This window comes from Salmo salar, chromosome 04 (assembly GCF_965601325.2).
Source record: "Salmo salar chromosome 04, fSalSal1, whole genome shotgun sequence".
Lineage (NCBI taxonomy): Eukaryota > Metazoa > Chordata > Actinopteri > Salmoniformes > Salmonidae > Salmo > Salmo salar.
This window is the reverse complement of record NC_138294.1, coordinates 21,055,397-21,072,316: the sequence shown is the minus strand read 5'-3', so window position 1 is coordinate 21,072,316 and position 16,920 is coordinate 21,055,397. Positions and strand designations below refer to the sequence as shown.

The following is a 16,920-nucleotide window of genomic DNA, read 5'->3' as shown; positions in this document are numbered from 1 at the left end:
TACATATTACCTCAACTACCTCGACTAACCAGTGCCTCCACACATTGACTCTGTACCGGTACCCCCCCTGTAAATAGCCTCGCTATTGTTATTTTACTGCTGCTCTTTAATTACTTGTTACTTTTATCTTTTCAACATTTTTTTTTTTAACTGCGTTGTTGGTTAAGGGCTTGTAAGTGAGCGTTTCACTGTAAGCTCTACACCTGTTGTATTCAGCACGTGACACATAAGATTTGATTTGATTTTAGCTGCCTTGTATAAAATTCAGAGATGTTGCTCCTAACGTTTGTTCAGTGTTATATGTTAGATGTTGCCCTAAGGTTTGTGCAGTGTTTTGGAGCTATAAACTGGGAGTTGTAAAGGGGTGATTGTGACTTTCTGCTGGCCTAATGACTATAATCTCACACTGTGACAGTGATTCATTCCATCATTTGCCTTTGTTTTAATTGGATTGGGGGTCATTTGTTTAAGTCCCCCCAGCATTACATCATGCTCCGGGGGCCTGCGTGTGTGTGTGTGTTGCGGAGGGATCAGTGTGTGTGTCTGCGTGCAAAGAAGAAATAACCCTACTCAGACATATTTTTTCTTTTAGTGTGCCTAAATATCAACTATCAATTTCATATGGGAACATTTTACATTTTGAGACTTTACTAAGGCCTTGGACTGAATCAGTTTTATTATTGAAGTTGGAAATCTTGAAAGCACAGCAATCCTCTGGTATGATTCGGTTATGTTTTCCATAATTCACAGTGGGTCTGAAATGTTTTTCTTTGAAAGTGTTGTCAATGTCTTGTTTGCCAGCACTTATGGACTGGCATACAGCCCGGTATCGAACCAGACAGCCCGGTATCGAACCAGACACCCCGGTATCGAACCAGACACCCCGGTATCGGACCAGACAGCCCGGTATCGGACCAGACAGCCCGGTATCGAACCAGACAGCCCGGTATCGGACCAGACAGCCCGGTATCGGACCAGACAGCCCGGTATCGGACCAGACAGCCCGGTATCGGACCAGACAGCCCGGTATCTAACCAGACAGTGTGTGTTCTCCCTCCTCCAGGCGTATCTCCCAGGCCAGTCCCAAGCAGCTCTACAAGGCCTCCAACATGACCCAACGCTGGCAGCGCAGAGGATCTCCAACTTTGAGTACCTGATCTTCCTCAACACCATCTCTGGTAAGACCAGTGTTACCCCACTGTCACTGGACTGTCACCGTAGGGAATGACAACACACCCAGCTATTATGAACATATGTGGTCAATGATGTAAATGATATAAACTCTGTTTGGCCAACATGGTTTCATCCTCTGACTTCATTTTCTTCATAGTTTAGTAAAAATATATTCATATTTAATCTCTAATTCAAAAGGGAGTTTGGTGTCCAGACATTTAGATTACTAGGCATGTTCAGTTCTAGAAGTTTGATGATGATGTTGACTAATTTGAGACTGTTGTGACCGCCCTCCCTCCCTCCCTCCCTCCCTCCCTCCCTCCCTCCCTCCCTCCCTCCCTCCCTCCCTCCCTCCCTCCCTCCCTCCAGGCCGTACGTACAACGACCTGAATCAGTACCCCGTCTTCCCCTGGGTCATCACCAACTACGACACTGAAGACCTGGACCTCACTCTGCCCAGCAACTACAGAGACCTGTCCAAGGTAACACACCCACGCACACTTAGGAAGAGAGAGACGTGTCGCTGAAGACAGGTTCTCTGTGACTAGCTGAGTCAGCGCTGATACAAAGTCCTGTAAGGTAGTAGGCTATGAGGGGGTATGTAGGGGAGTTGTGGCTGGAATGATTAGCGGGCTGTTTGTTAATCACTGCCCAGAACAAGGGGAGAGAGAGGGAGAACGACAGAACAAGGGGAGAGAGAGGGAGAACGACAGAACAAGGGGAGAGAGAGGGAGAACGACAGAACAAGGGGAGAGAGAGGGAGAACGACAGAACAAGGGGAGAGAGAGGGAGAACGACAGAACAAGGGGAGAGAGAGGGAGAACGACAGAACAAGGGGAGAGAGAGGGAGAACGACAGAACAAGGGGAGAGAGAGAGGGAGAACGACAGAACAAGGGGAGAGAGAGGGAGAACGACAGAACAAGGGGAGAGAGAGGGAGAACGACAGAACAAGGGGAGAGAGAGGGAGAACGACAGAACAAGGGGAGAGAGAGGGAGAACGACAGAACAAGGGGAGAGAGAGGGAGAACGACAGAACAAGGGGAGAGAGAGGGAGAACGACAGAACAAGGGGAGAGAGAGGGAGAACGACAGAACAAGGGGAGAGAGAGGGAGAACGACAGAACAAGGGGAGAGAGAGGGAGAACGACAGAACAAGGGGAGAGAGAGGGAGAACGACAGAACAAGGGGAGAGAGAGAGGAGAACGACAGAACAAGGGGAGAGAGAGAGAGGGAGAACGACAGAACAAGGGGAGAGAGAGGGGGAGAACGACAGAACAAGGGGAGAGAGAGGGGGAGAACGACAGAACAAGGGGAGTGAGAGGGGGAGAACGACAGAACAAGGGGGAGAGAGAGGGGGAGAACGACAGAACAAGGGGAGAGAGGAGGGGGAGAACGACAGAACAAGGGGAGAGAGAGGGAGAACGACAGAACAAGGGGGAGAGAGAGGGAGAACGACAGAACAGGGGGGAGAGAGAGGGGAGAACGACAGAACAAGGGGAGAGAGAGAGGGTGAGAACGACAGAACAAGGGGAGAGAGAGAGGGAGAACGACAGAACAAGGGGAGAGAGAGAGGGAGAACGACAGAACAAGGGGAGAGGGAGAGGGAGAACGACAGAACAAGGGGAGAGGGAGAGGGAGAACGACAGAACAAGGGGAGAGGAGAGGGAGAACGACAGAACAAGCTGGAGAGAGAGGGAGAACGACAGAACAAGGGGAGAGGGAGAGGGAGAACGACAGAACAAGGGGAGAGAGAGGGAGAACGACAGAACAAGGGGAGAGGGAGAGGGAGAACGACAGAACAAGGGGAGAGAGAGAGGGAGAACGACAGAACAAGGGGAGAGAGAGAGGGAGAACGACAGAACAAGGGGAGAGAGAGAGAGGGAGAACGACAGAACAAGGGGAGAGAGAGAGGAGAACGACAGAACAAGGGGAGAGAGAGAGGGAGAACGACAGAACAAGGGGAGAGAGAGAGGGAGAACGACAGAACAAGGGGAGAGGGAGAGGGGAGAACGACAGAACAAGGGGAGAGAGAGAGGGAGAACGACAGAACAAGGGGGAGAGAGAGGGGAGAACGACAGAACAAGGGGAGAGAGAGGGAGAACGACAGAACAAGGGGAGAGAGAGGGAGAACGACAGAACAAGGGGAGAGGAGAGGGAGAACGACAGAACAAGGGGAGAGAGAGGGAGAACGACAGAACAAGGGGAGAGAGAGGGAGAACGACAGAACAAGGGGAGAGAGAGGGAGAACGACAGAACAAGGGAGAGAGAGGGAGAACGACAGAACAAGGGGAGAGAGAGAGGGAGAACGACAGAACAAGGGGAGGAGAGGGAGAACGACAGAACAAGGGGAGAGAGAGAGGGAGAACGACAGAACAAGGGGAGAGAGAGAGGGAGAACGACAGAACAAGGGGGAGAGAGAGGGAGAACGACAGAACAAGGGGAGAGAGAGAGGGAGAACGACAGAACAAGGGGAGAGAGAGGGAGAACGACAGAACAAGGGGAGAGAGAGAGGGAGAACGACAGAACAAGGGGAGAGAGAGGGGAGAACGACAGAACAAGGGGAGAGAGAGGGAGAACGACAGAACAAGGGGAGAGGAGAGGGAGAACGACAGAACAAGGGGAGAGGAGAGGGAGAACGACAGAACAAGGGGAGAGAGAGGGAGAACGACAGAACAAGGGGAGAGAGAGAGAGGGAGAACGACAGAACAAGGGGAGAGAGAGAGAGGGAGAACGACAGAACAAGGGGAGAGAGAGAGAGGGAGAACGACAGAACAAGGGGAGAGAGAGAGGAGAACGACAGAACAAGGGGAGAGAGAGGGAGAACGACAGAACAAGGGAGAGAGAGAGGGAGAACGACAGAACAAGGGAGAGAGAGAGGGAGAACGACAGAACAAGGGGAGAGAGAGGGAGAACGACAGAACAAGGGGAGAGAGAGAGGGAGAACGACAGAACAAGGGGAGAGAGAGGGAGAACGACAGAACAAGGGGAGAGAGAGAGGGAGAACGACAGAACAAGGGGAGAGAGAGAGGGAGAACGACAGAACAAGGGGAGAGAGAGAGGGAGAACGACAGAACAAGGGGAGAGAGAGGGAGAACGACAGAACAAGGGGAGAGAGAGGGAGAACGACAGAACAAGGGGACGAGAGAGGGAGAACGACAGAACAAGGGGAGAGAGAGAGGGAGAACGACAGAACAAGGGGAGAGAGAGGGAGAACGACAGAACAAGGGGAGAGAGAGAGGGAGAACGACAGAACAAGGGGAGAGAGAGGGAGAACGACAGAACAAGGGGAGAGAGAGAGGGAGAACGACAGAACAAGGGGAGAGAGAGGGAGAACGACAGAACAAGGGGAGAGAGAGGGAGAACGACAGAACAAGGGGAGAGAGAGAGAGGGAGAACGACAGAACAAGGGGAGAGAGAGAGGGAGAACGACAGAACAAGGGGAGAGAGAGAGGGAGAACGACAGAACAAGGGGAGAGAGAGAGGGAGAACGACAGAACAAGGGGAGAGAGAGGGGGAACGACAGAACAAGGGGAGAGGGAGAGGGAGAACGACAGAACAAGGGGAGAGGAGAGAGGGAGAACGACAGAACAAGGGGAGAGGAGAGGGAGAACGACAGAACAAGGGGAGAGAGAGAGAGGGAGAACGACAGAACAAGGGGAGAGAGAGGGAGAACGACAGAACAAGGGGAGAGAGAGGGAGAACGACAGAACAAGGGGAGAGAGAGAGGGAGAACGACAGAACAAGGGGAGAGAGAGGGAGAACGACAGAACAAGGGGAGAGAGAGGGAGAACGACAGAACAAGGGGAGAGAGAGAGGGAGAACGACAGAACAAGGGGAGAGAGAGGGAGAACGACAGAACAAGGGGAAGAGAGAGAGGGAGAACGACAGAACAAGGGGAGAGAGAGAGAGGGAGAACGACAGAACAAGGGAGAGAGAGAGAGGGAGAACGACAGAACAAGGGGAGAGAGAGGGGGAACGACAGAACAAGGGGAGAGGAGAGGGAGAACGACAGAACAAGGGAGAGGGAGAGGAGAACGACAGACAAGGGGAGAGGAGAGGGAGAACGACAGAACAAGGGGAGAGGGAGAGGGAGAACGACAGAACAAGGGGAGAGAGAGAGGGAGAACGACAGAACAAGGGGAGAGAGAGGGAGAACGACAGAACAAGGGAGAGAGAGAGGGAGAACGACAGAACAAGGGGAGAGAGAGAGGGAGAACGACAGAACAAGGGGAGAGAGAGGGAGAACGACAGAACAAGGGAGAGAGAGAGAGGGAGAACGACAGAACAAGGGGAGAGAGAGAGAGGGAGAACGACAGAACAAGGGGAGAGAGAGAGAGGGAGAACGACAGAACAAGGGGAGAGAGAGGGAGAACGACAGAACAAGGGGAGAGAGAGGGAGAACGACAGAACAAGGGGAGAGAGAGGGGAGAACGACAGAACAAGGGGAGAGAGAGGGAGAACGACAGAACAAGGGGAGAGAGAGGGAGAACGACAGAACAAGGCGAGAGAGAGGGAGAACGACAGAACAAGGGGAGAGAGAGGGAGAACGACAGAACAAGGGGAGAGAGAGAGGGAGAACGACAGAACAAGGGGGAGAGAGAGGGAGAACGACAGAACAGGGGGAGAGAGAGGGAGAACGACAGAACAAGGGGAGAGAGAGAGAGGGAGAACGACAGAACAAGGGGAGAGAGAGAGAGGGAGAACGACAGAACAAGGGAGAGAGAGAGAGGGAGAACGACAGAACAAGGGGAGAGAGAGAGAGGGAGAACGACAGAACAAGGGGAGAGAGAGAGGGAGAACGACAGAACAAGGGGAGAGGAGAGGGAGAACGACAGAACAAGGGGAGAGAGAGGGAGAACGACAGAACAAGGGGAGAGAGAGAGGGAGAACGACAGAACAAGGGGAGAGAGAGGGGAGAACGACAGAACAAGGGGAGAGAGAGAGAGGGAGAACGACAGAACAAGGGGAGAGAGAGAGAGGGAGAACGACAGAACAAGGGAGAGAGAGAGAGGGAGAACGACAGAACAAGGGGAGAGAGAGGGAGAACGACAGAACAAGGGGAGAGAGAGGGAGAACGACAGAACAAGGGGAGGAGAGAGGGAGAACGACAGAACAAGGCGAGAGAGAGGGGAGAACGACAGAACAAGGGGAGAGAGAGGGAGAACGACAGTACAAGGGGAGAGAGAGAGAGGGAGAACGACAGAACAAGGGGAGAGAGAGAGGGGGAGAACGACAGAACAAGGGGAGAGAGAGAGGGGGAGAACGACAGAACAAGGGGAGAGAGAGAGGGGGAGAACGACAGAACAAGGGGAGAGAGAGAGAGGGGAGAACGACAGAACAAGGGAGAGAGAGAGAGGGAGAACGACAGAACAAGGGGAGAGAGAGAGAGGGAGAACGACAGAACAAGGGGAGAGAGAGAGAGGGAGAACGACAGAACAAGGGGAGAGAGAGAGAGGGAGAACGACAGAACAAGGGGAGAGAGAGGGGGAAAACGACAGAACAATGGGAAGGAGGAGAGGAGTGTGGGCAGACTTTTTTGTTTCACCCCCTCTCTCTCTGCCTCTCCCTATCCCTCTCTACTCTCTCTGCCTCCCTCATCCCCCCATTCTCATTGAAGAGCGAGGGAGTGAAGGAAGGAGAGATGCGGGGCAGTTTTATTCATGCTGTTGACATGGTGTGATATCAGCGTACGACCAGCGGAGCGTGGCAGACTGCATCGTCTGGGAATATCAGCCACTCCGACGCTCAGTACTCCTCCTCTCTTGGCTGCTCCTTTAGTTTGGTTCATCATAATCCTCCCTTCTGATATCTCTCCTTCTCTCTCTCTCTCTCTCCTCTTTTTCTCGAGGTTGGAGCATTGGGCCAGTAACCGAAAGGTTTCTGGTTCGAATACTGGAGCCGACATGGGGAACATAAAAAATACTAAAATAAAAATCTGTCGCTGTGCTCTTGAGCAAGGCACTTAACTCTAAATGCTCCAGGGTTGCTGTACAATGGCGACCCTGGCCGTGACCCCACTCCCTGCGGGTCTCTCAGGGAGAGTTGGGATGTGCAAAAAAACACATTTCCATTATACCCTTGTGTGTAACAGGACAAATATACGCACCCCCCAAATTATGATTATTTTCAGTCTACCCTCCCTCCCTCCCTCCCCCTCTCATGTCGTGCTCTGCTTTGATAGAAACAGGTCATGCGGGAGCCCTGTGACATTGAGAGGCTGAAATTGCCACGAACGCCCGTGTCTCGCACACTGTTGTGCGTGCGTGTGTGTGCGTGCGCAAGTGCATGTCCTCACAAATGTATGTTCCTTCTGTCAGAGCGATTCCATTCATACCCCGGGGCTCTTTCTCATCCTAAACTCTAACCTCGGCCTGACATGAAACGCCAGCTCAGAGATAACATTGTAGTCACCACGATAAGGACACGGTCTTACACTAGACAACCTTAGTCCCTATCTAGTGCACTACTTTTGGATGCTCCTTAGTAGTAGTAGTAGTAGTAGTAGTGCACTATGTTATGAATAGGGTGACGTTTGGGACGCACCCCTGCTCTAACATTGAGGCCTTTTTAAACAGGCAATTTGGAAGGACTCCTGAAACGGGATGCTTGAACGAGGTGTTGACCTGGACAGGTTTGGGGTCCTGTATTTGCGATGTAGCAAAAATAACGCAGCTTTGTATTGAGCGCTTCCAGGGCCCTCTTTGGCACCGCGCGGGGGCTAATGGGGTATTGATTTCAAGATGCGTCCCATATGTTTTCTGACACCCCTCAAACACCACGTCATTCTCACTGTTTAAATAGGACATTATATATAAACAGTCCTCTCAAAACCACGCTTTGATTTATGTCTCAAGGCTCTCTGGCAAAGCTCAGACCGAGCCTTCCTAAACCAGCGATTTATAATAATAATCCTTAAATGTGAAAACATTGTAGCTTGTTGTATCACTGCTGACCCTTATAATTTGGAGAGCTGTAATGTTGTAATGGTTAACTATATGCTACTGTCTGGTTTCTGCTCGTCTTGATAGCATTTCTTGCCTTTTGATGTCTTTGACATTTGAGTCCCGATCAGAGGGATTTACTGTAGGGAAAGATTGTATTATCCGGGTGACGTTTGATTTGATTTCGGTTAACTGTTGAATGATTTTATTTGTGTCTGTGATCAGAGTCCTTTGATAACATGAATCTCTGTTTTGATCTGCTAACAGTATATCAGCACAATAATGTGTTACTGTATGATGCATTTCCTGTGGTTCCGATATGTTAGAGGATTTAGCGTCACATAAAAGATTACTCGTCACCAACACCCTCTTGTATAGTTTTTATTTTATTTAACCTTTATTTAACTAGGCATGTCAGTTAAGAACAAATTCTTATTTACAATGACAACCTACCCCGCCCAAACCCTATGGATCTCCCAATCACGGCCGGTTGTGATACAGCCTGGAATCGAACCAGGGTCTGTAGTGACGCCTCTAGCATAGTTGAGTGGCTATGGGTAGCAGTTGGCTAGCATAGTACTTTATAAGTGTAATTACTAATTACATACTAATTCTATGGTGTAATAGTGATGCTACAATAACCATTTCCCAACACCTTCCTAATCTACATTCTTGATGAACAACAGATTAAACCCTTATCCAAGATTAAAGTCTCCCATATTCTCCTCTTTGAAGCAGTAACACCATCTAACTCCGTCCATGGCTTCTTCTAATCTCATTCCCGTTCAAAGTCTAATTAAAAACAACGATAGCAGCTCATTTATCCGACCGCTCGTCAAAGCGCTATTCGCAGGCACCGCCTGAACATATTAGCCCAATGGGCAGCGTTCACTCGATCAGAGCACTCCTCACCGGGGACGGCCCTGATGTACGACGCTGTCACCACCGCTCTATTGTACCGCCACCCTCCTCGCCGCGCAACGCTCTCCACCCAGTGGTAATTTACAGCAGTATACAATGTACAGTGTAGAGTGCTCTCTCTCTTTCTCCCTCTCGTTCTTGCTCTCTCTCTCTCTCTCTCTCTTGCGCTCTCGCTCTATTTTTCTCTCTCCCTCTCTCTCCCCCTTTTCTCTCTCTCTCCTCCTCTCTATCCCCCTCTCTCTCTCTCGCTCTCTCCCCCTCTCTATCCACCTCTCTCTCTCTCTCTCTCTCTCTCTCCCCTCTCCCGCTCCCCCCTCTCCCCCTCTCTCTCCCGCTCCCCCCTCTCCCCCTCTCTCCCCCGCTCCCCCTTCTCCCCCCCTCTCTCTCTCCCCCCTCTCTCTCCCTCTCCCTCCTCTCGCTCTCTCCTGCTCCCTCTCTCTCTCTCTCTCTCTCTCTCTCTCTCCCTCCCCCCTCTCTTTTATTCTCTCATTGCAGTGCACTCAGTCTCTTTTTTTTTATTTTCTATTCCTCTTCCAGCCTTTTCTTGTTTTAATGAGCTCTACGTTATTACGGCAATAAATCAGTCCAATCGTTGTACTGTATAATTCAGTGTGTGTACTCCCACCCCCAGTAGCCCTGGGTAAGCCAATAGTGTGTTACTGTCAGCACAGCCCAGCACACTGTCGGCATGAGGCGGTGTGTGTGTTGGCGTGTGTGTGTGTGTTCCTGTTCTTTTCCGGTTGTTGGAGTATAAGGAAGGTAATTGGGTACGGTCTTGAATGGGTGCACCCTTGGATACAATCAGACACACACACCATTACACCCACCCGACACAGTAACAGCAGCATCAGATCAATAGCCTCTCCCCAGCCTGGACGAGGCCTCCCATGACAGCACTATGATATGAGGGAGGGCCTATCGATCCACCAGCCAGTGCTTCATCTTCAAAAGGCCATCATTCCATTACCATTGATCAGAGAGGAGGTGTGTTTGGAGCGAGGGATGAAGAGGAGGAGGGCTAATAGAAGACTAATAAAAATTGAACGGGTAAAAAAGTGATTTCTATAAATGAGCATTTAAATAATAAGCCAGGCTCAGGCAGGTATTGGTTTCTCTGAGATCAATGGAAAATTAATGCAACTGATCCATTTTTTAGACCCACAATGGCGGCTGCGTCTCCTGACTAGTATATTAGCTACAGATTAATACGAATGGAAAGAGGAACCTCCCGGCCCTTGCTATTGATGTTCCTAGGCCTCCTTTCATCGCAACACATTCATTCTCTCTGACAGACTAGCCGCAGGGGGTTGTGTTTCAGGGCTATGAAGTGAAATGCACTCTGTTGGAATGGATTGATCCTCAAAACAACACAGCATCTAATATTCATTCGACGAACGCACAAAGGTTACCAACGCCATTTCAATATATTTGCCCTGTGTTTGAAGCAATGTCTGCTCTCTCTGAAAGCTAAAAGAGTTCAATGTACTGTGTTCTAAAATGTTTCTTTCTTCTTTTTGTACTGCCACTCTTTCTCTCTCTTTCTCTCTCTTTCTCTTGTATCTCCATCTCTATCCATGTCTATCAGTCTCTGTTGTAATAACGTTGTAATAACATTCTTTCTCCTCACAGCCCATTGGTGCCCTGAACCCCAAGAGAGCGGCATTCTTCAACGACCGCTATGAATCCTGGGAGGACGACCAGGTGCCCAAGTTCCACTACGGAACCCACTACTCCACCTCCTCCTTCACCCAGATGTGGCTGCTGCGCATCGTAAGTTAACTACCCCCAACTATATCCACCCCACCTACTCCCAGGTAGCCTAGCGGTTAGAGCGTCGGGGCCAGTAACCGAAATGTCACTGGTTCGAATACCCGAGCCGCCGAGGTGAAAAATCCGACGTGTCCTTGAACAAGGCACTTCACCCAAATTTTCTCCAGGATTGCCGCGCTGCTATGGCCGACGCTGTAAAACAACACATTTCACTGCACCTGTCCGGTGAAAATGTCTCGCTTTTGAAGATAACTTACCTTTTTTGACACATTAACATTGCGAAATACTTCTTTTGACCTCAATGGTTCAACTTGGTAAATTTGAAGGGTAAATGAAAATACTAAATCCCACGAAAAATGTGTATAGAATAGGATTTAGGCTTTTATTTTTGTCACTGCTTCATGAAAAACAGATTACATTTACAAATGAATGCATTACAGTTGCCACCTACCTGTCATGGTGTAATATTTACTACCTATTCATCATTAGACTTGTAGCACGTCCCATTGCAGCTAATTGTTGTTTTCTAATTGGCCATGGATACGTAAAGAGTCAGGTTGATTTATGTCACGGTGAAATACAGGCTCCATCTACACACTAACGTATGCACAGCGTATTGTCCCTGGCTGGCCTTGGTTATTTCTATGTTGTGCTGCTCGTAAAACAGAGAAGCAGCGCGCCGACGCTAAATTCATAAGGCGTTTCTTTCTGTGTGTCTGCTTTGCAACATAAGAGGAACTCAGAAATGATTTTGTTTTTAATGAAGTCTTCAATTTAACTATGTTTAATGAAGGGCTATTATTCTGTACTATTTTTTTTTACGTCTGCTCCTAAACAACTCAATCTAAAGATTTCATGAAGTTATCTTTCTCCCACGTGGTGCTTTTGATAATGTTTTGTTATATTGGTCACTGTATGTAACCCTCATACAGCCAATATCAGACAACATCACTCTTTCTGTTCCATCCACAGGGGACCATTCTGCCATATAGGGAGGGCCTCTAACCTTCTTCCAGGGCCCTTGAATTGTCCTGTAATTGTCCCAGTAGCTCCCTATGGAAACAACCATTGATCCCATCACATCATTAGCTGGCTTATTGCTGGCTTATTTTAAATCCACTTTACCAAATGCCCTTCAATTCAAGTGTCAACGTGTGGATGGGATAGGAAGCCCAAATGAACACTAGGGCAGACCTTAAAAGTCCCAGTCCTGTATTCAAAATCATCTGAGTAAGAGTGCTGATCTAGAATCAGGTCCCCCCCCGTCCATATAATCGTATTCATTATGGAACTGATCCTAGATCAGTACTCCTACTCTGAGTTCATTTTGGACTCTGTCCTAATTGTCCGTGTAGTTTCCTGTGTAGTTGTAATAGTGTTAGCCTGGCTAATTGTGTCCATCTCACTCGGGGTCTGTTGTTTCAGAGGGACGGTCTGTTGTTTCAGAGGGACGGTCTGTTGTTTCAGAGGGACGGTCTGTTGTTTCAGAGGGACGGCGTGTTGTTTCAGAGGGACGGTCTGTTGTTTCAGAGGGAGGGTCTGTTGTTTCAGAGGGAGGGTCTGTTGTTTCAGAGGGACGGTCTGTTGTTTCAGAGGGACGGCGTGTTGTTTCAGAGGGACGGTCTGTTGTTTCAGAGGGACGGTCTGTTGTTTCAGAGGGACGGCGTGTTGTTTCAGAGGGACGGTCTGTTGTTTCAGAGGGACGGTCTGTTGTTTCAGAGGGACGGTCTGTTGTTTCAGAGGGACGGTCTGTTGTTTCAGAGGGACGGCCTGTTGTTTCAGAGGGACGGCCTGTTGTTTCAGAGGGACGGCGTGTTGTTTCAGAGGGACGGCGTGTTGTTTCAGAGGGACGGCGTGTTGTTTCAGAGGGACGGCGTGTTGTTTCAGAGGGACGGCGTGTTGTTTCAGAGGGACGGCGTGTTGTTTCAGAGGGACGGCGTGTTGTTTCAGAGGGACGGCGTGTTGTTTCAGAGGGACGGCCTGTTGTTTCAGAGGGACGGCCTGTTGTTTCAGAGGGACGGCCTGTTGTTTCAGAGGGACGGCCTGTTGTTTCAGAGGGACGGCGTGTTGTTTCAGAGGGACGGCCTGTTGTTTCAGAGGGACGGTCTGTTGTTTCAGAGGGACGGCCTGTTGTTTCAGAGGGACGGCCTGTTGTTTCAGAGGGACGGCGTATTGTTTCAGAGGGACGGTCTATTGATTGACACAAGCAAGATTAAGCGTGATTAGAAATGCACCAATAACACACCTCTACAGGCTTTACAGCCACACAGTGACGCCTGCCGTTCGCTTGGTTCATTTCAGTGGTTTGTGACAGTGTCAACAAGTCAGACAATCTGTCGTCGTTGCATTAAGATATTACCTTAAAAAGCAATTTATGGAAATGTAGATTACAGAAATGTAAAGCCAGATTTGAGTGTTGTTGCAAAACATGTGTTTTTTAGCCAATAGCAAATGCTGTTATTTTTGAGAATATACACGTTGAACTTCAGTACATACACTGAGTGTACAAAACATTAAGAACACCTGCTCTTTCCATTACATAGACTAACCAGGTGAAAGCTATGACGCCTTATTGATGTCACTTGTTAAATCCACTTCAATCAGTGTAGATGAAGGGGAGACGACGGGTTAATTAAGGATTTTTAAGCCTTGAGACAATTGAGACATGGATTGTGTATGTGTGCCTTTCAGAGGGTGAATGGAAAGACAAAATAGTGCTTTTTAACAGGGTATGGTAGTGGGTGCCAGGCGCACCGGTTTGTGTCAAGAACTGCAACGCTGCTGGGTTTTTCACACTCAATAGTTTCCTGTGTGTTTCAAGAATGGTCCACCACCCAAAGGACATCCAGCCAACTTGACACAACTGTGGGAAGCATTGAAGTCAACATGGGCCAGCATTCCTTTAGAGCACTTTTGACACCTTGTAGACTGGATTCCTGACTTATTAAGGCTGTTTTGAGGAGGTATACTCAGTACACGTTCATTTTACTATAGTTTAAAAACGCTTAATCATAAGGATGTGGGGTCAAATGTCATTTCTCCTTTTTCTCAAATGTACAGTACACCACAGTGTCACAGCACACAATTAGGAGGATATGTGGATAACTGATCATCCTCTCATTCTTCTCTCGTTCTCTTCTCTCTTTCTTCTTCTCTCATTTTCCAGGAACCCTTCACCACCATGTTCCTCAACTTCCAGGGAGGGAAGTTTGACCACGCTGACCGCACCTTTTCCTCCGTGTCCCGAGCCTGGAGGAACTGCCAGAGAGACACGTCCGACGTCAAGGTAACACACACACACACACACACACACACACACACTGCCGCCACCTCCTCAGAGTGGAGCTAGCTGTTGAAAGACAATGTACATACACAACTTCACACACACCGAGACCCTCAACACCTCCAGACCATTCAACAGCCCGCCAGTGTGAGGAGACCCCAGGAGCCAGGGAACATAGTGGGATAGGAGGAGAGGGTGGAATCAGTCTCTAAAGACTCTGAAGACTGTCTAAAGTCTTTTGATAAAATTATGGTTTTCTGTGTGGAAATAAACACACTTTAGTTTGTTTGTGATTGATGGATATCTATTGATTTAGATAGTGATATCAGATTTTGCATATAATAAATAAGAATATGTTCTTAATATGCTCTTCAAATGTCAACATTATCTTCCAAACGTATTCCAAACAAACATTCAACGTTCAAATTACACCCTTTTCATTGAATTAGCCTAAAGCCTTCTCCAAGGCCCCTCTTCTCTCTCTCTCTCGCTCTCTCATCACCGGAGAGAGAGAAAGTGGCTAATCAAATGAGCAAACAAACACACTGGTCTAAAAACAACAAGCCCACTTCCTCACATCTTAAACCTCTCCACTCCACAAAACCTGACCTCAAACTGAAGGTCGGCCATTTTACGAGGCCTCTGGCTTCCATGGGGTCGACCCGGGGAGGCCTGGTGTAAATTTGTCCAGTCTGAGGTGGCGGCACAGGGGCCGGGGGTCTCCTTCAACCCCTCTCCCCCCCACCCCCCGGCCCCTCTTAACAAGGTGGGGGAAATACAGGGGGCTTCTCCGCTACACTCTCTGCCCCGGTCCCTCCATTATGTGCAGTGGCCCCTGCTCTACTGTGGTCAGAGGCCAGCCTCTGTGATCCCCAATCCTGTCCTGTCACGGGTGACTGCAGGGGCCACAGGCCCCCCTCCCCGTTCCCCCCAGTACACTTCAACAGTACACACACACACACACACACACACACACACACACACACACACACACACACACACACACAACGATGCCTTTGGGCTAAGGCAAAAGGTCAGGAGGGTTCAGGGGATTGTGGCCGGAGGTCATCACAGTCTCTCCTACGCTACCGACAGACTGGACTGGCGTCTTTAACCTGTTATCACCACTTTATGCACTGGGATACAAAGCACACTAAGACTTTTTCCCCCCTTTAGAAGGAATAGAAGGTTCTTAGAGTTTCCTACAATAGTCCTGAAGCTAAAGCTAAATGGTATACTTAGCATGCTAAATTGATACATCTCATTTGTAACCCTTCTTTGTTAACAAGGTGAATGAGATCATCCATGCGAGGAAAGTCGCCAGAATGTTATTTTGACGTAGCTAAACTAAACTAAACATGGAAGCTGTGTTATTGAGTGCAGGGTTGAGCCTGGACCTGTGTGTTTTGATGTAGAGTGGAGCTCTTGTGGTTGATCCACTGTGACAGGTCTAAACTGAGACCAAACTAGATTCTCTCTCTCTCTCTCCCTGGGCTTTCGCAATCAAGTGTTACCGGTAATGCGAGCCATATGTTTTATCATTGGAGGCGAAGCGCAATCAACCGTCAACTCCTTCCAACTCCCCCAGCCACCACTCCACCCGACCCAGGCCAAAAGAGCAGGCCAAATCTACATTTGAAACAAGATGGCTGCCTGTACTCATAAATGTTTTAAGAGCGTGGGTCACTTGTTAAAAGAGGAGGGTTGGGGCCTTAGAGACTGTAACTGTAGCAGAGGATTGGTCTGATTGGTCATAGACCCAAAACCTAGTGGAGAGGGGGCCCAATGTTCTGACCCAAAGCCCAGTGGAGAGGGGGCCCAATGTTCTGACCCTCCATAGACCCAAAGCCCAGTGGAGAGGGGGCCCAATGTTCTGACCCGCCATAGACCCAAAGCCCAGTGGAGAGGGGGCCCAATGTTCTGACCCTCCATAGACCCAAAGCCCAGTGGAGAGGGGGCCCAATGTTCTGACCCGCCATAGACCCAAAGCCCAGTGGAGAGGGGGCCCAATGTTCTGACCCTCCATAGACCCAAAGCCCAGTATAGAGGGGGCCCAATGTTCTGACCCGCCATAGACCCAAAGCCCAGTGTAGAGTGGGCCCAATGTTCTGACCCGCCATAAACCCAAAGCCCAGTGGAGAGGGGGCCCAATGGGCCAAAGGTTCAATTCAAGGTTGACTGAAGTAGCGAAGGAGGGGGGAGGAGGCAGGGCAGCGGGGGGGAGGGTAGAAGGATTAGTTTGAACCTTTGATCAGTCGTCTCTGAAGCTTTCATGGTCGTATGACATGGATTGGTTGTGATGACCGAACACGTGCTTGGTTCTTTCTCTCCTGACTGAGCTCCCCTCAGGTCCATCTGTAGGTTTGGATATGTGGTTATGGACTGACACGGGGCATCTCTCCGGCTAGCTACCGCCCCATGTCTCGGGTTACCACACACACAACACATCTAGAGGAAGTGAACTCACTGGCTTCCTGTCTAATCATGTATTTGTCTCCATCCTGTTGGACGCAGTGAAGACTGTTCTCAGGTCTGAGCTTGATTGATAGACAGTCTTCCAGGAATTCTGTGTGTGTGTTGTGTGTGCGTGCGTGCAGCCCTTACAGAACATCCGCTCGCATGCGCTGACCAGTTCCCAGCTCCTACCTGTAACCTCTTTGCCAGTATGTATTTGCATGTCAGGTTGTCATACACAGCCATGTCGCAGGTAGACAAGGACATGACAAATGGGTGTTGACTCTGGTCTGGTCGTCCCTGATGTCAGAATGTCACCCTGTCTCTATCTCTCTGTCCATCAGGACAGTGACCAGTCAGCAGGCCCAGTCACACTGT

The 16,920-nt window shown here is 49.5% G+C and overlaps 1 protein-coding gene across 1 annotated transcript in view; it reads left to right on the top strand.

Moving 5' to 3' along the window:
• Positions 1-16,920, top strand: part of LOC106602365 (lipopolysaccharide-responsive and beige-like anchor protein) — a 333,282-nt gene that overhangs the window by 245,626 nt on the left and 70,736 nt on the right. The window contains 5 exon segments of the mRNA XM_082974174.1: positions 1,064-1,131; positions 1,134-1,178; positions 1,543-1,655; positions 10,665-10,805; positions 13,972-14,091. Of these exon segments, the coding sequence (XP_082830300.1) occupies positions 1,064-1,131; positions 1,134-1,178; positions 1,543-1,655; positions 10,665-10,805; positions 13,972-14,091 (487 nt within the window).